The 27,548-nt window shown below is 41.9% G+C and overlaps 1 protein-coding gene across 9 annotated transcripts in view; it reads right to left on the bottom strand.

The window, feature by feature from the left end:
• Positions 1–2,584: 2,584 nt before the first annotated feature.
• LTBP1 (latent transforming growth factor beta binding protein 1) overlaps positions 2,585–27,548 on the bottom strand; it is a 336,231-nt gene continuing 311,267 nt past the window's right edge. For all 9 annotated transcript variants that reach the window (XM_074989698.1, XM_074989699.1, XM_074989704.1 and 6 more), the window contains 6 exons: positions 20,606–20,734; positions 17,776–17,916; positions 16,631–16,801; positions 13,928–14,050; positions 7,706–7,855; positions 2,585–3,594 (listed from right to left, as the gene is read on the bottom strand). In XM_074989698.1, coding sequence (XP_074845799.1) covers positions 3,425–3,594; positions 7,706–7,855; positions 13,928–14,050; positions 16,631–16,801; positions 17,776–17,916; positions 20,606–20,734 — 884 coding nt within the window. In that variant the 3' untranslated portion in view covers positions 2,585–3,424. The remainder of the gene's footprint in view (positions 3,595–7,705; positions 7,856–13,927; positions 14,051–16,630; positions 16,802–17,775; positions 17,917–20,605; positions 20,735–27,548) is intronic.

Raw genomic sequence — 27,548 nt, 5'->3', positions numbered from 1 at the left:
ATTCACTTCTCCCACCTGTAGCATTTTTGATTAAACCTAGAGGCTGTATCTACAAGGGCAGTATTAACCACGCAGTGATGAGAAAGTGCTTCTATGATCAAAATATTTGACAGTTCTAGGAGAGTGAGGAGATGTAAATGGCTCTGGAAACTGCCCACCTCTTCTGGGTGATCTGTCTCTGTAGTGTGTAGAATAATAGGAACAAGAATTACAGTATCTCTGTGAGTTGTAACAGTGATAGCTACCAGCAGTGTCCCTGCCGTGGTAAATTGGACTGGAGGATGAGATATAATGCTCCCATGCTGTGCTTGTCTCCTATGAGTGGTGGAGAGCTGGAGCTTGGCTCGCAGACCTCCACGGCTCACAGGAGACTGGAAACTAACCAGTGCTCTTTCGCTGGTCAGTTTTCCTGCTCTTGTGAGTGGTGGGGAGTTGGAGCCTGGCTCCCAGATCCCCTCTGCTCAAGGGAATGGGAAACTGACCAGCGCTGCTGCACTGATCAGTTTCCTGGCTTCCCAAGTTGCACATAAATTCAGTTTATGTGGGGTTGCCAAGAACACCACCTCATTTGGGGGTCTACTGTACAGAGACTGTCTCATCTGTATCTTTGGTGCTTTTTAGGAACAGCTCAGGTTACACCTACCAGGGATTGTCTAGATCAGAGGTTTTCAGTCTGAAGAGTGGCCCCTGGGTGCACGTGCAGTGTAATATTTATGGAGGAAGGCATGAGTTACAAAGCTTAGGGGCCACTGGTCTAGATAATATTTAATCCAGACTAGAGGCAAGGGACTGTAGCTGATAACCTACCAAGGTCTCTTCCAGTTCCACATTTCTGTGGATTTCCTATTTAAAATCAATTTGTATTTATTTGCTCTTTTGTGTCAATATATTGTCTTTTTTCAGCTTTAGTCATTCTGCCTGTTTTGATTCATTTAATCTTACTTCTCTCTGTTAAACCTGTTTCTTTCTGTCTCCTCTCACCTGCCCTGTGCACTTCTTTTTTCATCCACATATGACCACAGAACTACCACCATTCAGCACAAACAAAATGGTAACCACAGGGAGAAATGTGACCGGGTGCTGCCGCTCCACATCTTCTCCGTCCTTTATGATGCTTTCATCTCTTCTCAATTAGAACAAGATGCCAGCTTTCCCCACTCTGACTGATGAACATGAAAGGCATCGAGCTTGAAACCACTATTATAACAGGGACATACTGTGATTATACTACTACTCTTACTAGGTCTCTTCTACCAGCATAGCTTATTTGGAGCTAGACAATACTACGATTACTCATTGTCAGCTCTTGTGCTAATAGTTTCAATGACTTTAATGAGAGTTGCTTTTGAAAATAAAGCCTCTTACAAAGGTGCCTAACTAAGGATTTAGGGGGAATATTGTCCAAAGTGCTCAAGGGAATTAGGAGCACAAAACCAGTAAAAAGTCAACTTTGAATTCAGTCTAATTTCTTTAGGTGTGTTTCAAAAATTTCCATGTAGGAGTCTAACTTCAAGCATACATGACAGAGGGTACCAAACCTTTAGTGGGGCTGCAAGGGTTAACCCTGGGTATCTGTCTGAAAAGTTCTCCTCTTCCCCCCGCCCCAAGCCCTGTTGGGCATGCTCCAGCTGGATGCTGGCTATAAGGGGACAGCTCAGCCAGGGCTGACTGTTGCTGGGGAAGGAGATGCTGTTGGAGCCCCTGAGGAAGAACGGTGAATGGACCAAGCAGTGGGGGACATTCAGTGAGGAATGTCCAGTAAAACACCCAGTCTGCAGGAAACAGGTGAAGAAGAACACAAAAGTAAGTCTGGTAGGAAGTAGCTGAGGGCGGGAAGATACCCTCTCCAACAGCTTTGCTTGTTTTGGGCACATGATCTGCTGAATTAGAGGTGGACCACTCCACCACAGATAGGGTAGGCCCTGGGCTGGGACAAGGTGGAGAGGGAGAGCCCTGGTTGTGGTCGTAGATCTGTTACTGCTGGCTTGGGCTATGAAGCCATGCCAACTTGCATGAAGGGGTGTGGGTATTGACTGTGACTGCAGCCAGTAGGCCCCACTGCCCTGAAGGAAGGGAGTGTTGTTACTGACTCTGCCCACTAGGCCAGCCTGCCTCATGGAGATTAGGAGTATTTATTGGCCCAGGACCACTGAAGCTGACATGTCAGGTGGGTGGTGCACCCTTTGAGAGGCCTCAAAGGCCTAACACCCTACACCTAAGGGGGCTGGGCGTGTCTACCACATGATGGCATCATAAAACTCACACACTTGAAAGTTTAAGGTCAGAAGGCTCCATAGTGATCATTTAGTCTGACCTACTGCAGTGAAAGTCTTGGCCTTAATCGAACAAAATGAGAGAAGAAAAAGATAACACTATGACTCTTTAAACTAGACCAGTGCAAAAAGAGTCCAGAAGTGTCTGAGACTATTAACTGGAGAGAGAGACACTGGTACCCTCATTTTGTTGTAAACATGAGAAAAACAAATGTCAATAAAAATGAGTAAAAATCCATGGAAGAAATAAGATAATCTACAATTAAGGAATAGCTTATTTTCTAAAAAAGAAAAAGGAAAAAGTGATTTTATTGAGTTATAATATACAGCTTTAATATGTTAGGGTAATAATACAAGATCTCTTTTGTATTCAATTTACATATTACAATACAGACATGAACGCTTATCTTTTGTTTTAATGTACAAAAGGAATCAAATAGTTGTCCACTAGCAGCTTTGAAACTTGGCAAGAAAGATTCTAAGGATTTTAAGTGCAGTAAAAGACCATATAGAATACAAAATGAGTACAAAGGACTTTTCTCCAAGGTGTATAAACATTTCAGAACAGCACCTGCTCCACAGGGCAGACAACTAGCAAGTAAAAGTCAGTGACCAATGTTCCAGTCCTGAAAAGAACTGGAAGAGCATTACCCTGTGTTGCAATTTTTATAAAATGGCCTAAAAATCTGTATAAAAGAATTTGCACTGCTCATAAAAGAAGGTTTGAAGAGAAATGGTAGGAAAGGAACTGCACAATCAAAAAATTAAAGAGTAATATAAAATATTTTCACTGCTATTTAAATGCCAATTAAATCAAGCAACAGTCAAAACAAAATAAACCCCCCAAAACAATCACCCCTCTTCTGTTTAAAATAACAGCACTGTTTTGCCCATTTTCAATGAATTGTACTTATGAACACACTATATACTTGATTTTCTTCCATACAGAGAAATGTGTCCATTTGGTCTGTCATTTCAGCGAAGCTGATGAATATCAACTTATCACATTTCACCTCCATGAGACATTTTAATGCTGTTTCCTGTATCGTCATCATTCTAAATTAGGTGCATCTTCAGCTCAAGTTAAATACATTTCTTCCTTTTCTTTATACAGTGCAGAGTATATGGGTTTAGCTTATGTAGATTATCCTCTATTCCAGTTCACTGTCTATTTCTGAGTTCAGTGGTGTGCAGTAATTTGGCTTTTCTGAAGGTACATAGCCTGGCAGACACAAACACTTGTACGAGCCTTCTGTATTAATGCACTTGGCGTTCTTGCAGAGAGACATCCTACTATTCAATTCATTGCATTCATTCACATCTGCAAAAACAGACACATCAGAACATATAGATAAAACTACAATAGAATTCAACAGATCAATGCAATGGTTCTCTTCCACAGAAGCTATTTTTCCGTCTGCATGAAATTAACTTCTATCATAATTAATGGTAGAACATCTATGAAAAAAGTAATAAACTGTGTATTAACTCAGATGTGGCAGAACTACATTATGGGCTACGTCTACACGTGAAGCCAACATCGAAATAGCTTATTTCGATGTAGCAACATCGAAATAGGCTATTTCGATGAGTAACGTCTACACGTCCTCCAGGGCTGGCAACGTCAATGTTCAACTTCGACGTTGCGCGGCACCACATCGAAATAGGTGCTGCGAGGGAACGTCTACACGCCAAAGTAGCACACATCGAAATAAGGGTGCCAGGCACAGCTGCAGACAGGGTCACAGGGCGGACTCAACAGCAAGCCACTCCCTTAAAGGGCCCCTCCCAGACACAGTTGCACTAAACAACACAAGATACACAGAGCCGACAACTGGTTGCAGACCCTGTGCCTGCAGCATGGATCCCCAGCTGCCGTAGCAGCAGCCAGAAGCCCTGGGCTAAGGGCTGCTGCCCACGGTGACCATAGAGCCCCGCAGGGGCTGGAGAGAGAGCATCTCTCAATCCCTCAGCTGATGGCCGCCATGGCGGACCCCGCTATTTCGAAGTTGCGGGACGTGCAACGACTACACGGTCCCTACTTCGACGTTGAACGTCGAAGTAGGGCGCTATTCCTATCCCCTCATGGGGTTAGTGACTTCGATGTCTCGCCACCTAACGTCGAAGTTAACTTCGAAATAGCGCCTGGCGCGTGTAGCCGTGACGGGCGCTATTTCGAAGTTAGTGCCGCTACTTCGAAGTAGCGTGCACGTGTAGACACGGCTATGGAGTGTTGAAAGCTTTTTAATGAATACACCTTTAATGGAAAAATGGTGAATGGTATCTCATAGGAAAACAGTAATAGTTTCAACCTCTTTCACTGTAGGTTGAATCTCTCTCATCCGGCACCCTTGCTGACCAGAATTTGCTAGACCACAGGAGGTCAATGTTGTGTAGCATGTTACCAACACTTCCACTGCTTACTGGACTCTTAGAAGACCTTTAGGGATAAACTACTGCTGAATGAAAAGAGCGGACACTGTGAGCCACGACGGATGACTGGACACAAATGTTATGGGACTCTGGGAAACTTAGCCACACTCATGATAAGCGGTTGTCTGGCTAATTAAATCATGCCATCTTATGGATGTTACCGGACGAGAGAGTGCCAGATTAGAGAGGTTCAGCCTGTAATTTGAATTCAGCCTATGTTGTTAACAATTTTATCAATAGTGATTACTAAATAGGTATGGCAGAATTTGATATCTGGTGAAATTAGAAAAAATACGTATCACTATTTATTTCAATCTTTTTTCTATTTTTATTTTTTTCACATTTGCACAGAAGTATGGATTTTAAACACTTCACTTTTGATCTGTTAACCTTTTCACAGTGGCAGGAAATTATGGGAAGAGGATAGACAATTATTTAATGACAGTAAACACAGATTAAAGATTTATAAAAGCTAGAGCAATACTTGTCAACATCGCATGTTAAATATTACAAATAAATATCCTTCAAACTCTAAAGTTCCTGAACAGCATTTTTAATTACTTTGCCTATCTCTAAATTTCAATTATCATCAAAGGAATTTTTTTTGTCAGTTTACCAAGAATATGAAAAGGTGCATTTAAGTGTGGTCCTCCTAGGCCATGTCTGCCCTAGCCAAAAACTTCGAAATGGCCATGCAAATGGCCATTTTGAAGTTTACTAATGAAGCACTGAAATACATATTCAGCACCTCATTAGCACACGGGCAGCTGCAGCACTTCGAAATTGACGCGGCTCATCCAGACGGGGCTCCTTTTCGAAAGGACCCCGGCTACTTCGAAGTCCCCTTATTCCTATCTGCTCATAGGAATAAGGGGACTTCGAAGTAGCCGGGGTCCTTTTGAAAAGGAGCCCTGTCTGGATGAGCCGTGCAGCGGTGAGCCGTGTCAATTTCGAAGTGCCGCGTCCGCCCGCGTGCTAATGAGGTGCTGAATATGTATTCCAGTGCTTCATTAGGAAACTTCAAAATGGCCATTTGCATGGCCATTTTGAAGTTTTTGGCTAGTGTAGACGTAGCACTATAGTTTATGCATGATGACGATGTGCCCAAAATCAGAGAATCTGAAAGTACAGGTTGAACCTCCCTGGTTCAGGATCCTTGGAACCTGACCAGTCACCAGTTATGCAATTTCCTGGACTTGGGGAGATCAATGCTGGCCTCTCAGCTGTCAGATGCTGTAGGGTTCTGCTCTGGCAGAAGCAGAGGAGTTGGTACTGACTGATCAGGGATGAGGGGAGGAGATACTCAGGGAAAGAGGCAGGTGGCTGTGGAGCCCCATGTCTGGGAGCGCACAAAGCCCTGCAGTTGTGGGGCGGTGCTCCAAGCCCCTGGGCTTCATCACCACCCTTCCTCTTCCCCTCAGAGCCTTCCTGGCCCCACTCCTCCCCAGGCTTGAACACCACAGATAACTCTTTTGCAGCACTCTGAAAGCTCTGGAATGGTGGAAGAGTTGCTGAGGGTGCAGCCCCTGGCTTTTCTCCGAGTGTTCCAGCCTGGGAGCACCAATGGGCATGTTGGACATCAGATGTTGCTGGATGAGGGAATTCTAGATTATGCAGGTCCAACCTATAGTGTACGTTGGTCTATGCATGTGACCTGACTTACTTCACACTTCGGTCTGAGGAAACAAAGGGTGGAGACAACTGATACCATCTCCATTTCCTTTTGTACTGTGAATGTGACAGATCTGAATCAGTGGAGAATGGGTGGGAAGTGAAATACAGATAGGGACCATAGAGCTCAAAGAACTTCCAGTTACAGGTAAATAAATTCTTCTCTGAGTACTAGTTTCTGCTGTATTCACAGTTGGGGACTAAGAAGTAGTACCTGAGTTGGAGGAGGGTGTGAGGACAGAAAGATCATTTGGAGAATCACCAAGTAAAGGTGGCATCTGCTATGTAGTTCCGCACCTAGGTGCAGTGTGTTTGCTAATGTGAGGACAGAACTCCACTCATGTTTGAGAGCCACAGAATCATAGAACACTAGAACAGCAAGGGACCATGAAAGGTTATCAAGTCGAGTCCCCTGCGCTCATGGCAGGATCAAGAAATGTTTAGTCTTTCTAAATGGTAAGAGCTAGGATCACCACATGTGGTATGCAGTTTCCTCTCACTCTAACTCGGTTATGCCAGGATAATGAGATGTGGGTGGAATGTGACTGTTTCGTATCAAAAGGAGGAGTGAGAGAGCAGGGACAGTAATTCTCACCTGTGACCACAGGGGGGCAGCAAGCAAACCACTGATCACTCACTGGCTTGCAGCCTGGCCCCTACCACCCTGGCTTGCCAGGGGAAACAACTGATGGCTGCCACGGGGAGCACCAGTGGGCTGTCTTGGCCACACAAGCCAGTCCTTGAAGAAGACAGCAGCCACAGTGCTTGCCTCAATCCCACCCCAGGGAGCAGCCAGTAAAGGAAGAAGCCAGAGGGTGGGCTCTGTGGTTCCCCTGGCATTGCTGGGTAAGTCTACTAGTATCATATATCAATTTAGAATGTTCAACATAATTCACATGATTGTTTGTGAGAAAGGTTTGCTCCTGCAAACACTTACAGCAAATGAGTAACTTTACTCACATAAGTAGTCCCACTGAAGTGAATGGATCTCCTTGGCTAAGTCTACACTAGCCCAAAACTTCAAAATGGCCATGCAAATATCCATTTCGAAGTTTATTAATGAAGTGCTGAAATACATATTCAGCACCTCATTAGCATGTGGGCGGCCACAGCACTTCGAAATTGATGCGGCTTGCCGCCGCGCGGCTCATCCAGACAGGGCTCCTTTTCGAAAGGACCCTGCCTACTTCGAAGTCACCTTATTACCATCTGCTCACAGGATTTGCATGGCCATTTTGAAGTTTTGGGCTAGTGTCAACACAGCCCTTGTGTGAATAAATTTACTAAAATAAAAAAAAAGTGTGTAAAATACTGCATTGTAATCTCACCAACACAAGTCATTTTGGCCATATCCAAGTGGTAACCATCAAAACAATCACAAGTATAGCCTTCCTGGACTCTCACACAACGGCCATTTTCACATCCATTCAGAATGCCACATTCCTCTGCTTGTAACTCCTCGAAGCTGTTCAGAAAACCTAGGTGGAGAAAGTATTGCAAACAAGTAAGTTAAGGAGCCGCAGAATCTCTTTTATTTTTGTGTTTTACAAATATATTATGAGACTTTTTTGTCTCAGGGTTTTATGGGGATCTGACTCTGTAGAAAATAGGTCAGCTTTAGCAGATCTGTTCCATCTGGAATTTGTAAGGTACTAATAAAATACAGTTCTGTTTTAAGATGAAAATCAAATGTCTGTTTGAAATGTGCTAAAATTAAAAACTTTGATCAATTTTAACAGACACATATTTTGATATGTTACCTTACTAATAAAACATTATTTTGTAATAAAATCTTGTAAAAATCAGACTTCAAAATAGTTTAGGGTTCTGATGTAGGAAATGGTGCCAAGTATGGTAGGATAATTTGAAAAATAATTTTAAAAAGTATTTCTTCTAAATATTACTAAATACAGGGGAGGGAAGAAGATCTAATGCAATTACTCTAGGTGAAACATGCAAAAAATAATCAGTCCCACTGCCCTGAGTGAAGTCAGAGGAAGTACTAGCCTACTGTGGTTTGGTTAATAACTCTCTTGGAGTCTCTCTGGCCAGGTCTCCACTTGCGGGGAAAAATTGATTTAAGATATGCAACTCCAGCTACGATAATTGTATAGCAGGAGTTGTATCTTAAACTGATTTTTGCAGCCATTCCACAACAGGAGAATTCATGCCTGGCCTCAGAGACCTAGGCTGAGGGTTGCCACCACCATCACCACTCCCAGCTCCATGCAAGCTCAGGGCTGCCCCACCTTGTGGCTCCTGCCCAGGCTTGGGAGTGCTGCCTCCTAACCCCTCCCCTTGAGAGCTTCAGCCTGGACTCCTGCATGGTTCCTACCTAAGTTTGTGGCTTTTGCATATGGATGAGGTTGCTTACCCTCATGATCGTGGGAATAGTGGGGGTCATGTAGATCTTTAGGAAGTATAGATATGGCCTCAGATATTTGAATGATGGGCACTGATATAAATAGCTACAAACTACTTTTACTTGTGTAGTGAGCTCTCTGGGACATGGACTGTCTTTGTTTTACTAGTTCATACAATGCCTTTTATGATGGGATCCTGAGCCACGATTAAGGTTTGCTAGGCAATAACATAACAGGGGAAGAGAACATATAATTTAAAATGTATTAACGTTTTAAATGTTCACTGAATTTCAATAAAATTAAAGTGCTCATCTATGTACCAACAAGTTAACATTATACAACAGTCTTACTATCTTTTTATTCTTAGAAGCAATAAATCAAACAAAACTGTAGATGGCAGCCAACCACATCAAAAGGAATATTTAAGAAAAAGTCCAGAGTACTTAATAGCACCCCTCCTGAGTCAGTTTAAATGATACACTGTGGCCTGGCTTTTAGGCTATGTCTAAACTGTAGGCTTTTGTTGGGAGCTTGGAGGTCTCCCGACAGCCCTTCTTCCCCATGGAATGAGTAAGACAGGGATGTCTTGGCAGATGAAGTTTTCCTGACATTCGACCTGCACAATTTGCATATCTTTTGCTGACAGTTCTCTGCAATCTAGATATAGCCTTAGTGTGGTCATGGTGTGCATCTGGCAGGGTAGGCATACAGTGGCTTCTCTACTGACATTTTATTTACATGTTAACGCCACAAACAGACAATTGGTTTTTCAGAGATATTTGGTACATAAATTGTACCTCCACCGTGTGTTCTATTAATTTCTCTCTCTCTTTTACTGATCTTCCCTTCCATCTGACTTTTTTGCATTTTCCCTTATGAGTACATATCCTTCTCATTCTTCCCCCCCCAGCTCTCATTTTCCCTTTCCCTGCCCTACCTTTCTACTTCTACCTTCTCTGTCCTCATCCATATGCAAAAGCCAGGACCTTTAGTAAGAACTGTGCGGGAGTCTAGGCTGAAGCTGTCAAGGAGTGGGGGTAGGAGGCAGCACTCCCAAGACTGGGCAGGAGCCACAAGGTGGGGCAGCCCTGAGCCTGCCTGGAGCTGGGGGTGGTGATGGTGATGGCAGTCCTCAGCGTAGGTCCCTAAGACCAGGCACGAGCTGCAGGGGGTAGAGGCACTAACTCTTGGCTGGAGTCCAAGCAGCTCCCAGGCTGTGTGGAACAGCAGCAGCCTGGAGCTACAGCAGGAGTTACAGGCAGTGGCAGCAGGTTCCAGCCTAGGTGGCCTGAACCCTGCTAAGAGCTGCAGGGAGTGGTGGGAGCAGGGCAGAAGCTCGGAGCCCAGCTCTATGGCTGCTGTGGCATGGAAGTGAGAGATACTTATGCACTGCCTGTCAAGGTGTGTCTAATGTCTCTCACTAGCTGTGCAGGAGAAAGACCAGTCCAGACCCTCTCCAACCCGTCTGATTTTGGGGAGATCACATTTCACCAGGAAGGGCTTATTTCACAGTCTGTGACAGATTTGGGCCACAAAATTGGTAGGGCTTCTAATAAAAAAAAATTTACCAAGCCAGGAAAAGGTGGTGCTCTTGACAAATTCTTTACAAATGAAAGATAACATTTGTTCTTCACTGAGCTCATATAGCATGTGCATTTTTGAACCAGTTCAAACTGGCTTAGATAAGATTATTTCCACTAAATTCATACTGCACGTCTATTTTCAAACAAGTAACAAGCTTTTGTTTGCAATTCTAACAAAATTCGATCATAATACAATTGAAAAATATTTAATTGGCATGTCAAGATCTGGTCTGTAAATACTTAAAGGCTAGGACCTTTCCTGGGATTGCATTACACCCAACACAAGGGGATCACAATCTCATTTGGGACCTCTGAGAAGTACCATTTAATTGTTTATTATTAAAATCATCATTATTAACAATACAACTGGCTAAAATATCCAAAAGGATAGACATGTTGAGTATTTGCTGAGGCACATACAGCATCTGCTCAAGCATCGGCCCAGGTTGGAGCTACACCAATGTGTTTGGAATTATATTCTGTGGTCATTTGGCATTATGATTTAATGGCAGGATACCAGAGAGATCCTAGCTCTGGTACCTCTTCAATATCTCCTAGGTTAAACACAGTTTTCTCATCACTTACTAACAGAAAGTCTTCCATCTTTGCTTACAATCTGAGAAAGTACTTTTCTTAACCTCTTTAAAATTTGGAAATTGGAATAGCAAGCATATCTCCTACTCCATCTCCTTTCTATCATGCTGGAAAGTCATTTCTCTCTGGGATTTTCATTCTGGTACTTCTCTCATCAGTCTAGCATTTTGTTTGACGTCCGTATTGTTTCAAGTCACATGGATGTAGGAATATCTAACTTCGTATTGTCTGTATAAAGTCTGTTAGATTTCTTAGGTGTTCATCAGAGATGAACCCATTAACCAGGTTTCTATAGATCAGGGCTGGGCAAACTTTTAAGCTGGTCTATCCTTTTCAGATCTGCAATTAGCTGAGGCCCCCAAAACCTGTCTAATAAAATCCAAACCAACAGAAAGTTCCGTTATATTCATATAAAAAATCTTTCAGCAAGCATAAGAAAATAAGTATGTAGAATGTAAAAACTTTATTAATTAGTATATAAATACAAATATACATATATAAAACCAGTACATATGACAAAATTTTAATGAGACAAAAGCCAATCCCACCCACTCTCTAGCTTGTGGGAAAACAAAAAACCAACACCTCCCTGCTGTTTAAAGAACCTGCCCACCTCATCACTCCTTCTCTAGCCTCCTGAGCAAATTTAAACAAAAAAAAAGAACAAAAGATCAACATAATTACACTTTAAAAAAAAAAAAGCCTGAACTCTCTCTGGGAAGCTGAACAAAGGGGCTGTCCCAGTAAAAGCTCACTCCCACTCAGCTGCTTCTGCTACACATGCCTCCCAGCTTACTCAGGCTGGGAGACTGGAAATGATTCCAGCACTCCCAGGGGATGGTGGGCCCCCTAGGGGGCAGGTGAACTCGCAGCACAGGTCAGGCTAACCTAGAGAGGCTGTGGCGAGGCTGCAGAGCCCCTCACCAGGGGTGCGTGGGACCAGAAATGAAGCCTGCAAATGGAGGCAGAGAGCACTGCTGACCTGAAAGAGGCTGCGGTGGGCCCCTGTTGGGAGCGGAGGGAGGGGATGGGGAGAGGAGCCGAATGTGTTGCACACGCCCTTTTGAAATTTCATGCCCCACCCCAAAGGGGGCAAGCTCCCCATTTTGCTTATCCCTGCTGCAGAATCATAGAATCATTGACATGTAAGACTGGAAGAGGTGTCAATGGGTCAACTAGTCTAAACCCCTGCACTGCCAGGTAAGTACAGGTTGAACCACTTTTGTCCAGCACCCTTGGGACATGACATGTGCCAAATGAGAGAATTTGCCAGACCCTGGCATGTTACTGTCTATCACATTACCCAAGCTTCTACTGCTTAATGGACTCTTAGAAAGTATTTAGGGGTAAATTACAGCTAAATAACAGAACAGAACACTGAGAGACAGAACTGGTGGCAGAAAACACACTTTATGGGACCATGGGAAACTTGGGCACACTGATAAGTGGTCATCTGACTAATGAAAATCACGCTGGTCTACAGATGTTGCTGGATGAGTGTGTTCTGGATTAGAGAGGTTCAACCTGTACTATTTAGAGACCATGCCTGAAAGGTGTTTGTTTGGCTGGTTGTTAAAAATCTCCATTAATGGAAATTCCATAATCTCCCTCTATAATTTGTTCTAGTGCTTAACTACACTTACAGCTGAAATTTTTCCTAATGTCTAACATATATCTCACTTGCTGTAATTTAAGACCACTTCTTCTTTACCTGTGCTCAGTAGACAAGGAGAATAATTTCTCACTTCATTACAGCCTTTTTTGTATTTGAAAACTGTCTCAATTTTGTCTTGTCCAGATTGACCAGATCATTTTTTTTCATTCTTTTCTCACAGATCATCTTTTCAAGATCTTTAATCATTTTTTCTTGCTCTCCCCTGGACCTTATACAATTTGTCCATGTCTGTCTAAAAGCGTGCCCTCAATTGGATGCTGAGGCCTGGGTAGAATGGATGAATTACTTTTCGTGTCTTGCTTAAAATACTTCGATACATCCCATAATCCTGTTTGGTTCTTTGCAACGGTATTGACTTACAATTTAGTTTGTGGTCCACTCTGACCCCCCAGACTCTTTAGAAGAACTCCTTTGCAACCAGTCATTTCCCATTTTGGATACATGGAACTGATTCCATGACAGAATTCACTGTAGTCCTCTTGCTATGTTCAAAGTTATCATTTTGGTTTCTTTTCCAATGTTTCTTTTTTACATATTAACTCATTTTAATGGGAAACAAGTTGGGTAAGAGCCAAGTGGTCTATTCACACTAAAAGTACAAGGCAGTTGGGATTTACTGTCTTTTTGTAACTACCCTTTTGTTTCTAATAAAAGACTGTGAAGAAATATCCTGGACCAAATTCAGCCCTGGTATAAGCTACTGAAGTCAAGCAGAGTCTTTCCAGAAACCATGCATTTTCAAGCATAAATTTAGAATCATACTTATATAAGGTTCTGTAGCAAGACCTTTGCTTTTCTCATGTCCTATTCATTTATGAGTGCATTGGCATTCCAATTAAAGCCTGTGCAAATCATACTCAGTTGTCATGCTAAACTAGGTGATTTTTTTTTTGAGTAAGAACATCATGCGCATATTGTACTGGCCCCACATAATCTCTGCTGGAAAATCAGGGAAAGCTGGCATGAAGAATTTTTTTAAAATTTTAATATACCCCAAAGGAGTTTAAATCACTTGCTCCAAAGAAAAATTAATTTGTGAAAAGGAAAACCTTTCTGACCCGTGGCTGTAAATCTGTTAGTAAATATAAATTTAGTATACCTAGCATACATTATTTCACTATATTAAACAAAATAATATTGTGCTTTGGGCACAAATGGGCTCACATACAACCCTGGTTTTGGAACCCGGATACCTGACAAAGTTAATGTCATAGGAATAATTAGAGCATAAACAGGTCGCATTACTTAAACAGATTAATGGAGCCAACTGCACGGAAATAATCCAAGTTATAATTCTACTTCCAAGAATTTTATGTAACAGTGATATTTACTTACGGTCTTCAACAAAGAAGGGATCTGTTTCTGGGGTGTAATGTTCCTCAAAATCAACCAAAGCATCTTGCCCGTATGGTCGTCGAGATCCTGGAACTGGAACGTTGCACAGCTGGGCATAATCCTCTGAGGATGAAAAAACAAAATAGGACATAAAACTAAATATGCTTGTAAAAAAGACCACATTACAGCAGTTCCACTGATCCGCAACTCCTGTCAGCTAGAAATAAATGCATTTTCCTAGGAACACCATAAATCTGAAATTTCTACAAATTGTTCTCTCTCCTTCAAAAATAATATAGTTAAAATGCAATGGGCCTAATTAACCCCTTTTGAGACTTCACATTTTTTACACTGAAGGAATGGATTTAATAAAATTCAAAAAATTAAAGGTCAGATTTTGTCTGTTCATTCAAAGAGGGATGGGATGAAAAAGCATAAACAGCATATCACCCTCTCACTGCACAATGGCCTGCTGCAATTACTGTCTTTGTATTCATTGACTGCAAAGACTGCTTCAGGCCAGAACAGTGTTGGAATTAGTCATCCAAAAGTAGGCAAAGAGGGTGAGTCGAGGGTGGCTCCATGTCTGTCCCTCACCTACTCCACTGGCCAGCAAAGATGGAGGTAGATGTTAGGTAGAGAATACTTTGCATCCTTCCATCATAGCCCCTTCTCATCATTCCTCACCGCGAGCCTTGCCCTAAAACCACAGGGCTCAAGTTGCCCCCTAGCTGTGCTTGGCTATGAGACTGAAATGAAAGGAGGATTTGGGGAAATTACTTGACACCACTGTAACTGTGTACAGAGTGTAACTCTGTCTTCTGCTAGTGGCTGGACCACATATTTCATGATTCTGCCACTTGCTCCGAGTTAATAAACAGATGTGGCTCTTTTGACTGAGATAGTAGAAGCCCTTAGATAAAGAAGTTTCAGGTTTGATCCTCTCTGATGATCCTTCTAGGAGGACTGCATTAAATCACCATTTACATCTTCTGCTTGTCCTTTCTACAAGTTAGATCAGCCTCAGCCCTATTCTTGAACTATTATTACATATTGCAACAAACTAGATAGAAGACAGATGCTTTGGAAAAGAAACCTCACTGCCACATAGGCCTACAGCCACTTCCTGACTACTGCTGTAGACACTTCAGCATTAAAGCAACACCTTCCATACAGAATAACTTTTTCAGCAAACCTGCAACAGGAAAAGTATAAAAGAAAAAACTCAGGCATTGGTGGTGGCCATAAAAGGGGCAATGTCACACTGTGCAGAACTATTCCAGATAGTAAATGACTCTGTAAACCTCAGACTCCCTTCACTCAGGCCCAGAACCACTCACAGGCTGGAGTGGTCATTTTTTTCACAGAGAATACCAACTGCACCTGGTTTGGTTTGATATGATTTGTTACTGATAACTTCATGTTGGCTATTACATATCACATCATTTTCATTTAATAAAAAGGCATCTTGTTTCACAGCTTAAAATTATGCTGTTCTAGCTAGGTTTTTGTCTGGGCCACAAGTTCCTAAAAGTGGCCTGTGTATAACCAGAGACACTTTTCCCCATACCCATTTAGCATTGATAATAAGAATTGTATGTCCTTATACATAATTTTTGGAATAATGTCTACTTTTGAAGTAATAAGACAAACATATTCATTTTGAAGTTATCAACGTCGGCTAGCTAATGCTTCAAAAATTCCAATAACATTAGGCAATATTTCTGGGCAGCATGCATTTCCCTGATCTTTAGTAATACTCCATTTCCTTCTCACCTAACAGGCTTCCTTATTTATCTTAAATTACCATGATTCATTCTGCTACAGGGCTAATTATTTTAATAATATCTTTAGTAACACTTCATTATCATGTCAATATGTTCCTCTGTAAGCAGACTAGTATAAAATAGAGCAATTATATCTGTATACTTGCAAAACTGAATTATTAAAATTCATAATATTTATGGAGAAGGTAACATTCATACACATGCACACAAAGAGGGTAGGCTATGCCATCTGCAATGGAGGGACAGAAATTTTAAAATTAAAAAGTAAAAGTAACTCTGTTGAATGATGAACTCTTCTTTCACAAAAACCAGTAACTGACAAACAAAGCAGTTTCATAGGGTTATAAAGGAAACTTGACAGGTTTATGGATGCAAAACAACTTCCTGAGTTCTTTTTTCACTAGCCAGCACTGAACAGTACTTGTTCTTTAGCTTATTAAAATCTTAATCTTAGCCCTGACCACAATAAAAAGTATATTTCTTTGGAAATATTTACTATATACTAGCATATAACAAAAATAAAACAAATCTGAAATTTGCTTAGTGATACTAATTAGTAAAATATATGAGGCGAGTGTTTTTTGAAAAGGTCTCTAATATTCAGCATGCCAATTTAAGAAAAAGTAGTAGTAAAATCTGAATTTCAGAGGTGCTAATCTCCCACAGTTACAATTAATGAGAATGGTAGATGCTTAGCACCTAGGAAAGCCAGGCCCTAGTGTTTTTAAAATGAGGGCATCAAAAATTAAAGGTCATTTTGAAAATCTGGACAGTCCTCTTATTTCCATTTAATAGCACTGCCAATTTCCTTTTCCTTTCTTTTGCTATTAACTCACATACTGAAACACAGGCAAGAGATTAAAATGACTAGAGGGTGTAAAAGTCATCTTAATTACTGAAATTTACATCTCCTTACCTGAGTCCTTCATGGGACATAGTGCACACTGCATACCCCAGGCCTCACCATATAAACAACAGCACTCAGTGTATGTAGTTTGCTTTCCAACCAAAGGCCGGTTACAAACAAAATCCTCACTCAGATGTTGCCAGCAAAGATCCTGGTAGACTTCAGTTTCTTCAGTTTGTTCTGAAGGGGAAATCAGTATTGCATCACCATCACAGTGCTCTGATTATTTCAAAGACATTGGTAACATGCAATTTTAGCTGAAGTCAGGTTACAAGAATAATCTATTACTATTGCTCTACATGAAACCAAAGATGAATGGATTTACTAAGTTCAAATGTTTAACTTACAACATATGACTAAGATTTTTAAAAATGTTTAGTGATTTGGAGTGAATCAAATACTGAGTGTGCAACCAGAAAAATCTGAAAAAGGTCCTTGTACTCAAATTGTTGAGCACCTACTCTCTGAAAAACAGGCTTCTTTAAAGACTTTTAAATTGGGCACCCAAGAATAGGACACACTGAGTTATTAAAAACTCCTGAAATTCTTTGTCAGCATTGACTTCATTCAGCTTCATTTGGAATTGATGGATCTCCCACTGTCTTCTGTGGGAGCACAGCTAAGCCAACACTAAGTACTTTGGAAACCCACCCAAGAAGGAAAGAAAATACTTTAACTTGGATTTTCTTGCACTGGCTAAAGATTCTATCAATAAGACATTTGAAGATGTCTGTACACTAGAGAATGGAGGAATATTTTTGACGAACCTTTTTACATCTCTGTTTACATCTAGCCCTCACCCATGTCCTAATAGCACTAAGATGCTGAGCAGGTTGGTGTCACTTCACCTTCGAGGCTGACAGAGATACAGAGCTGGGTGTCATCACATGCTGAAAATACTCTAAACGAAACTTACTCATTAGCAGTCCCAATGGCCCCCATATACATGTTGGGATGACAAGATGGAATCCTGTGGAATCACACAACTGTGTCCCCAACACGGATAAAAAAACTGCCCAAGACTACCATCTGAGATGTCCACCAAATGGATGAGTGCCCCTGTTAGGGTAGCTACATAACTACAACAACTCATGGTCAACAGCATCAGTTGTTGATCTGAACAGGAACAGTATAATGCCAATAAGGGAACATACCATTTGAATCTCCTGGTCTGATACATCGCTTTTCTGTAGCATCTAGAACCATTGGGTGGGTACAGAAACAGTTGTAAGATCCTTCAGTGTTAATGCACTGGCCGTCCACACAGCTGTTTGGGTCCTGACATTCATCTGTATCTTTACAATGGAAGAAATGCACCAAGAAAAATCAACACCAAAGAAGATGCATTCTGTAAATTAACGCTTGCAAATTCTTAAACTGAAAACTGATTTCCCTGAGTACCAGCCTTTAATTAGCCCAAATACAGTTTTTAGAGGGAAAAATTCTGCTTCCACCTTTGTCGAGGGGGAGGAATAGAAGTCTGGAAGCATCTACACCCTCTTAAGAGCACTCTGAAAGGAGAGGTGCAGGGTGCTGACTGCACCCAAGAACTGAGCAGCTTCTTGATCAACACTCATGGCGGTGCTTCATAGGCCCATATGAGCCTGTCTAGGGCACACCAGACATGCCTATGCTACTTCCTGTGTATACCAGCTGCATCCACATGAAATTCTGAGATAGTGCCTGCATGCTGATCTTTTATTTGACCATTGATGAGTACCCTAATTAAAATCCCTCAGTGCCTCTGCAGAGAAAGGGGCATTTATTTTGTACTCCACAGCTCTACTACTCCTAAGCTTGGCATAGAGAAAAACAGCAAGAATTTAACCCTCTGGAAGCAGCAGACCATTTTTTCTTAAATTACATTAAATCAGAAAAGACAATATCATTGCAGAGCATTGTCGTAGAAACCCCAGGTGAAAAGCTCTCTAATTGTGGTTTCAAGAATTACTTTCTTTCATCATGTTATTCTACATAGTCTACAAGGGTTTTCTACTTAAAACAGCAAAAGTCAGGGCTTATGAATAAATGTCAATCAAATGGCAAGCATTAAGGAGTGAGAAATTCTGCATACTAAAATAAGTGTGTGTAGGGAATATGGCAGAAGGAATGCAGTGCTGCTGAAGGCTGGGAGGAATGAGTCTCCCAGAGGTCATCTGCATGAGAATGCAAAAGGTGTGCATGTGTGATACCTTTTCAGGCAAAGCCTAATGGGTAGCAAGTAAGCCATGAGATTTGGTCTATTGTAAACATGTAGTTGTAAAATCACAATTTAAGCTGACACTTAAGGTGGGAGTTGTGAGATCTCACCAATGCTCTGGGTTGTTGTGGGGGACAGGGCAGTCGCCTTAGCTGTGTAAGACATTGATTACACAGGGCTCCCTGGTTTAAAGCATTGTGAGAGAGCAAGGGGAGGGTATGGATTGAGCCAGCTTGCTGAGTGCCTTGGCCCTGCCTATGCCTTGGCCATATAGCTATAAGCCTGGCTTGACTAACCCTCCCCACCTGTTAAAAGATAGAGCTGGATACTAGGGTGTTTGTGAAACCCCACACTAGAGATACCAAGAGCTGAAATCACAGAGTGGCAGCTGAGGCCACACAGAGCTGAAATCACTGGGTTCTGCCTTAGGGCAATCCCAAGCAGTGGGGTTAGGACCGGCAGACAACAGCAGGACCAGCAGGCGGCTGGTAGGAGCGGCGGCGGTAGACGATGGCGACTGGCGGGCGGCCGGTAGGAGCGGCGGCGGACGACGGCGACTGACAGACAGCTGGTGACAGCAAGGGGAGGCTACAGACAAGTGGACAGCTAGTATTGCCCTGGTGATGTATCTGTGGGCTTTGAGTTTGGGACTGCACCGCAGAGGGTACACCCTGTAACTGTGTGTGTGTGGAAAAGGGCCAAGAGCCCCTGCAAGAGACTGGGTTCTACTGCATACGGGGATGGTATCTGGGTAAAAGGGGTTTTGTCTCTTCTGTGCTGAGATATACTGCATCTGTCGCTGTAACCTTGGGGTAGGTTACGGTCATTAAACAAGCCATTTCTATCTCAGACTCTGTGCTTGCGAGGGGGGGGAGAACCGCCTTAACAGGCACCCAGCATGGGGGTGAAATTGTCCCAGGCCACTGGGTGGGGGCTCGAGCCGGTTGATTGTATCCTTGATAGGAAAACCCCACAAGAGTTGAACCCGGCCCTTCTGGCAGGCATCTGGCGTTAGCAGAAGGGTTACATGTGCTTATATTACATCAGTGACCTGAATTGTAATTCCACATTGCATATTAACTCTTTGGAGAAATCTGTACTTTAAAAGAATGCCCTGGTGTTAATTCGATTTATTTTATTAAAAACTGCACACTTACCAAAGTTAAAGTGGGATAAAATATGCAGGCATTCAATGCCTGATTTGTGCAAAAAGAACAAAAAGCTAGATTGTAACTGGTAGACTGAAGCAGCACTGTGTGGGGAAAGAGGGAGTAGTTTGCTGTCACCTTGTGCATCCCACACAAAGGCCACTCAGATTAGTAGCTACTGTTCTCTGGGGAACATGGGGCTGCTGTTGACATGCAAACCTCTGGAAGGAACTTGCTGAAAAGGGAGGACGTAGGCAGTGATGATCCTATCTTCCACCTCCATACACCCTTCAGGAGAGCTGGGCAGCCATGCAGGAGGAATGGAGAGCATGTTGCTCCCCTTGAAATGATGCTACAGGAGTACAAGAAGCTCTGAGCATACCTTACTATGAGCACTGAATAAATATCACATTTCAGCCTTGCATTTGTACTGCATAATTCTGCAGTAGTCCATGTGCATATCATTATAACATAGAGCAGGGGCAACTGGTGTCTGCTGGGGAAGGTAGTGCAGGGAGGGGATATGTGGGGGCACCCCACTTAACATTTAAAATTTTGGTAGAGGCAGAGAGAAGTGGTGCACCTCCCAAAAAATACCAGGAGTCACCTACGTTTACAGAGTTTAAAAACACTTACCAAAGCACTGGAGTTTAACAGAATCATAATATGTGCCTTGTTTACAGTAACATTCATAACCTGGCTGTGTGTTCAGACAGAAGCCATTTTTACAGATTTCTTGTCCAAAGAGCAGGCATTCATCTGCATCTGTAGAGAAAACTTCAGTTACAGCCCTTACATAGTCACACAGCGGACTACAGAACAAGCCCCACACTTACTCAACTGTTCATACTATGACGCTTGCTCAAGGGCTGGCAACATTCAGCACACAGCAATCAGGGTAGTCTGATGGTGGGATGCAAGACATTATATTACATTAACCATCTGCAGGCTCGGACCCCCACAGCACCCAATTGCTGCAGTTAACCGTTCTTGGTCAGTAGGAGTTGCAGGAAATGGTGGTGAGCATGTCCCTGACATGTGTGCGGCTTCCCACGGTTCCCATTTTCTCTGAACAGTGAACCATAGTCATGGGGATCTGCGGGGGCCCATGCCTACAGATGGTCAATGTAATCAAAACTTCTCACAGCCCACCATTGGAATACCCTGATTGGTCACATGCTGAACACTGCTGAGCCCTGATCTAGCTGTTGGGACCACAGCAGGGGCTACTTGACATTAAGAGCACATGATTTGAGAGTAGGAGTGGAGAGCTGGGGAAGCCTTGGTTTCCCCTCCCTATTTGGGGACTTGAGTATCCCAGCTGAATGCATGAGGAAATCAGTTATTCCACAACAAAAGGTGATCTAACTTACTCCCTTCCCACAGCAAGCAGGAAGCAGGGGAGGAATTGTAATGTTGAACAATTTATGCTCTGGTCTGATTCTGGGGTGCTGCAGCTACACACCAGATCTTACTCATGGAAGACATATGGCCCAATTTTGTCACTTTTATTCATGCTGAGCAGTCCTTTACTCCATAGGTAGCTACTCCATAATTAAGGGACTATGCCACACGAGCAAGAATGCCAAAATTGGGCTTGATAAGCTACTAAAGAAGATAACAACAAGAAGTCTTGTGGCACCTTATAGACTAACAGATATTTTGGAGCATAAGCTTTCATGGGCAAAGACCTACTTCATCAGATGCATGAGTGGGGGGGGGTGGTTTCAGAGGGGTATTTAAAGAATGGGGTCCCAGAAAAAGAGAGGGCCAGAGCTGACAAGGTCTATTCAGGAAGGTGGAAATGGCCCATTGTCAACAGTAGGTATCAAAAGAGGAAAAAACAAGTCAGATCAGACAGGGGATATGAGCCATTGTCAGAGTCTAATGGGGAGATCTTAATTCCCAGGGCAGAGAAGCTGCTTTTGTAAGCTGCGAGCCACTCCAAGTCTCTGTTTAATCCTTGGTTAATGGAGTCAAATTTGCAAATAAATTGCAGCTCAGAGATTTCTCTCTCCATTTGATTTCTGAAATTTCTTTGTTTCAGGATTGTCACCCTTAAATCTGCTACAGTTTCCACCCTACCATCAACCTTAGCCTGGACCAGTCCACACAAGAGATTCACTTTCTGGACACTACTGTGCAGATAAGCGACGGTCACATAAATACCACCCGATACCGAAAACCCATGGACTGCTATGCTTATCTACATGCCTCCAGCTTCCATCCAGGGCATACTAAATGATTCATTGTTTACAGCCAGGCACTAAGGTACAACTGTATTTGCGCTGATCCATCAGATAGAGACAAACATTTACAAGACCTTTACCAAGCTTTCCTCAAACTACAGTACCCACCTAAGGAAGTGAGGAAACAGACTGACAGAGCCAGACGGGTACCCAGAAGCCACGTGCTACAAGACAGGCCTCGCAAGGAAAACGAGAACACCACTGACCAGCACATACAGCCCCCACCTAAGTCCTCTCCAACGCATCATCAGTGATCTGCAACCCATCCTGAACAATGATCTTTCACGCTCACAGACCTTGGGAGGCAGGCCTGTCCTTGCCTACAGACAACCTGCCAACCTTAAACAAATCCTCACCAGCCACTACAAATCACAAACCAGTGGCTCTAGGCCTGAAACTAGCCCCTGCAATAGTCCTTGCTGCCAATTCTGCTCACATATCTACACCAGTGACATCATCAGAGGACCTAACATCAACTTTTACCTGCACATCTACTAATATAATATATGTCATCATGTGCCAGCAATGCCTCACTGCATTTACGTTGACCAAACTGGACAGTCTCTATGAAAAAGAATAAATGGACATATATCAGACATCAGGAACAGTACTATACAGAAGCCTGTGGGGGAACACTTCAATCTCCCTGGATACTCAGTAGCTGCTTTAAGGGTGGCAGTCCTGAAACAAAGAAATTTCAGAAATCAAATGGAGAGAGAAATCTCTGAGCTACAATTTATTTGCAAATTTGACTCCATTAACCAAGGATTAAACAGAGACTTGGAGTGGCTCGCAGCTTACAAAGGCAGCTTCTCTGCCTGGGTGTTAGGATCTCCCCATTAGACTCTGACAATGGCTCATATCCTGCTGTCTGATCTAACTTGTTTTTTCCTCTTTTGATAAGTGCTGTTGATACTGGGCCATCTCCACCTTGCTGAATGGACCTTGTCAGCTCTGGCCCTCCTTTTTTCTGGGACCCCATTCTTTAAATACCCTTCTGAAACCACGCCCCCACTCATGCATCTGATGAAGCGGGTCTTTGCCCACGAAAGCTTACACTCCAAAATATCTGTTATGGCCTATAAGGTGCCACAAGACTTCTTGTTGTTCTCGAAGCTACAGACTAACACGGCTACCTCTCTGATAAAGAAGATAAGTTACAAAAATTTTAGATTTACACCGCTAATTGAAATTAGTGGGAAGTACAAATGCAATAATGTTGTATGTGTAGTACATGCTGGACTGTTAACCAAGCCAACTCCCAGTGTCACACAAAACAATATTATATATGTGAGGTGAATAAGGACAGCTTCCGTTAAATCCATATTACTGACAGTGTGGTAGTCCTCAGGCACCCTATATATCTTGATGCCAGCTGAGGTTAAGGAAGCAAAAGTTAGTTACTCAGCACAAAAGGACAGTTCTGACAGAAATAAAGCCCACTAATTAGAGCAGGAGAAACAGATTACAATAAACTTACTATGTAGGGCAAGGGCAGCCATGGCTCAGGTGCCCTGTACTATATACAGACCAGGCTATGTGAAATCAACAGCATTGCTGCAGTTGGTATTTCCTGTATTTCTGTTTCACAATTGTCCTTAGGTTCAAGCACAACAGATTAATAAGGAGAACATGTCTTCCACATATCATGTGTTCTATTTGTGCTGCTTCTTCTACTTGGCTGAACTTCTTCTGTGACTGTTCACACTTTAGTTTTTGTCTGTGTATGGCTATGTCTAGACTAGAGCCATCTGTTGACAGAAATTACTGATGGAAGATACCTTCCGACAAAACTTCTGTTGACAGATTGCAGCCAGAATGCAAAGCAGATCAAAAGAGTGATCCATGTTGTTGACAGAGAGCAGCCAGACTGCAAGACCTCTCTCTCTCACGACAAAACAGCCAACCAGAAGCACAGCAGACAGGGCTGCCTGTTGTTTTGGAAGCCCTGTCTGTTGACAGAAGGCCCCCCGGAATGTCCACATTGGCTTTCTGCTGACAGAGGTGTTCTGCCTCATGGGGGAGTGACAGAATGCTGTCAACAAAAGTGCCACATTCTGTTGATTTACTGTTGACAGAACGACTTGGCAATGTGGACACTCTGTGGGTTTTGTTGACAAAACACAAATTTTGTTGACAAATCTCTATAGTGTAGACATAGCCTATATGTGAATCTGTCTTTGTGGTTTTGTCTCCTCCATTTTGAAATCACAGATGTAATTCTGGCCCCATTTAAGTTTATGGCAAAACTCACACTGACTTTAATGGAACTCAGATTTCTCTAGCAGTTAGCATTTCCATGATGTAAATAAACAGTCATGGTGCTAGCTATATGGGCTGTCCTAACACTGTTAATTAAGATGACCTGGGGCCCAGTTCCATGGTACAACTCTTTGTGATGGCTGTATACCACCTGCAAGTGTGCAGCATGCATCTTTTACATGCATTTAGCTGGGATCTTACCTGTTTCATTCCAGCATAGTCTGCTTTGTCCATCGCATTTCCACTGTGGGTGATCCATATCTTTTCTACTTGCATCATCCCATTACCACTGTATGACATGACCAAATGCTTTACCCTGACTATGTGCCTTATAATTGTTGTTTTGGTCTCTACACATTTGCTGGCTGAGCACCTCATCTATCTTCCTCCACTGTAGCTGAGCTAGAGTTCTGAAGATATTTTCTGCAGTGCTCATGATTTATTTTGTTGTTTTTTTTAACTTATTTAGGGGACTTCAACAGAGATTTTCCCCACACAGACATTACTAATACTGGTGGACACAATTATATGACATACCAAGAGAGATATTTTCCCAGAAGCAGGGATTATGTAAATATATCTCGATAGTCACAGTATAATCCATATTTAAATAGATAATGAAGCATATTTTTAGCAGATAGAATTAACAATATTTAAAATGAATTCATGCTCTCAATAAGGTTTTGTTGGAAAATATAGATCAGGCTCACATACCTCCTTTTCTACAGTTTTATGTACTTTGTATTCACCTTTTATTTTTTCTTACTTTTGGACTTTGCTTGCTTTTTCCATTCCTTTTAGTTTATGAAACGTATTATATTGTTTAAATCAGACTGGTGTTAGAAATACAATGAAGAATGAAAGGTACAATATATATTAGATAAACTGGGCCAAATTCTGCACTCAATTAACCTGCTGTTAATTCACTGGTTGCAATATTGCCACTCCAGAGTCACACCAGAGTACCAGAAGAATTTAGCCAAGAACTATATTTTCCAACTGCTGAACAGTTCTAAAGGTGAATTGTTCAAATACTTACTTTTCCAGAAGAGCTGAAAGGGCTATAAAATATTTTAGTCACTTTTCCAGCCACTAAGCAATTTTAAACACTAAGTTTTTTCTAAGTTTGATTGTTCAGCAGCAAGATCACTGTAATGATTAATTAAAAATTCACAGAGCTGAATGACCGTCCATCTTTTTTATGAAAAGAGAACATATGATTTTGGGGAAATGCAGGAGGGCTGGGGATTTGGGAAGGGGTGCATACATTTGTTTTTGCAGTAAATTCCAAATTAAAAATCTATGGGTTACTTCTGCAAGATGAAGTATTCTAATAGAAGCAAAATAAATACATTATGGCTGTGTCTACACTACAAAAATAACTTTGAAGCAAGCAACTTCGAAGTTGAGCATCTACACACACCCTACTTCAAAGTTAAACTTCGAAGTATGGCACTAGTCCATTCCTGGGAATGGAGTAAGAACTTTGAAGTTGGGAAACTAATTTCGAAGTAAGGGAAAAATGTGTGCAGACTCTCTGCTGGGTACTTCAAAGTAGCGCCTAACTTCGAAGTTAGTTCCTAGTGTAGACACAGCCTGTGGGTGCACGTACACTAGAAACTGACTTCAAAGTTAACTTGGAAGTTAGGCACTACTTCGAAGTAGCCAGCAGAAAGTTTACACACATTTTCCCTGACTTCAAAGCAGGGTGCACAGCTTCAAAGTCCTTACTCCATTCCTGGGAATGGAATAGTGCCCTACTGCGAAGTTTAACTTCCAAGTAGTGTGTGTGTAGATGCTCAACTTCAAAGTTGTTTACTTCAAAGTTGTACTTTGAAGTAAGCAACTTCAAAGTTATTTTTGTAGTGTAGACACAGACTATATGTTAGCAGAAGAGAGAAATGTCACATTTTACAAAATTATCTGTTCATTTGCAGGTCTGCTGTCTCCACTGTAAATCTGCCATTCATAAGAATTTTGCCAAAACTTATATAATGCAAAAAACTTGTTAATGTAGTGAGAGCTTGCCTGGAAAATATATCTAGTGATAAAATATTTTATTTTCCACATTTTAATATTTTAGCAGTAATGGATATCAATTGCTTGGCAGCACAACCAGACCAAAGCTGCTTTTTATCTCAGATGCATATACACATATGTATCTACAGTGCCAATTTTTTGTTTCAAATAATAAATAAGCATAGCAAAGACACAAATTACATCAGAGGCCTTCTCCATCCTAAAGGAACTCTACTCAAACTGGATTTCCCAGTTCTGCATAGTCTGCTATTGATCTACTAGATCTTTTGCTGATGCTTAAAAAGTGAATTATGACTTCTTTCTGTCTCATCTACATATTATCTGCCAATCTAACAAGGCATGTATTAGCTCAGTCTCACACAATCTTTAATGTACTTATACATGTCATGTGCCTGTGAGGTAGGGAAGTACTATTATTTCCATTTTACATTCGTGGAAGTAAGGCACACAAAGACGAACTGACTTGCCCCAAGGTCACACAGGAGACCTATGCTAGGGCAAAGACTAGAATCCAGGTTTACTGAATCCCAGTCCTATGCTGCATAGACACTGGGCAATCCTTCATCACTAATTCATATATAAAAATTAGTAACCTGTTTGTTACTAGGAGTACAAGAACCCATAACTCTAACTCATTTTAATGGCAAAAGTAGATGCACATAATCTCTCAGAATCAGGCCCTATCTGGAGTAACTTTGAAGGACTGTATTTCTGACTTAGCTATTGGTGATGATGCCACAGCTGAACATATTAACTACATGATGCTACTGCTCTTTTACGTATTGTAACTATTACATTATACTGGAGAATGTTTAATATAATATGAATATACACAGTAACTTCAGAGATATTATATATTTGGTCTGTATAACTCCAAGTCTGATAGGAACAAACATGTACTTTTACGTAGCAACACAGCTACTTTATGAGTCAAGGCAGCTATGCAAATTTCCTTCTAACAACTGAAAATTACAGTGCATTTATGTCACACACTGTGAAAAATTCTCATTCCTGAATTATCAACAGTA

This window comes from Carettochelys insculpta, chromosome 3, assembly GCF_033958435.1.
Source record: "Carettochelys insculpta isolate YL-2023 chromosome 3, ASM3395843v1, whole genome shotgun sequence".
NCBI classification, from domain to species: domain Eukaryota; kingdom Metazoa; phylum Chordata; order Testudines; family Carettochelyidae; genus Carettochelys; species Carettochelys insculpta.
This window is presented reverse-complemented; position numbering and strand designations above follow the sequence as displayed.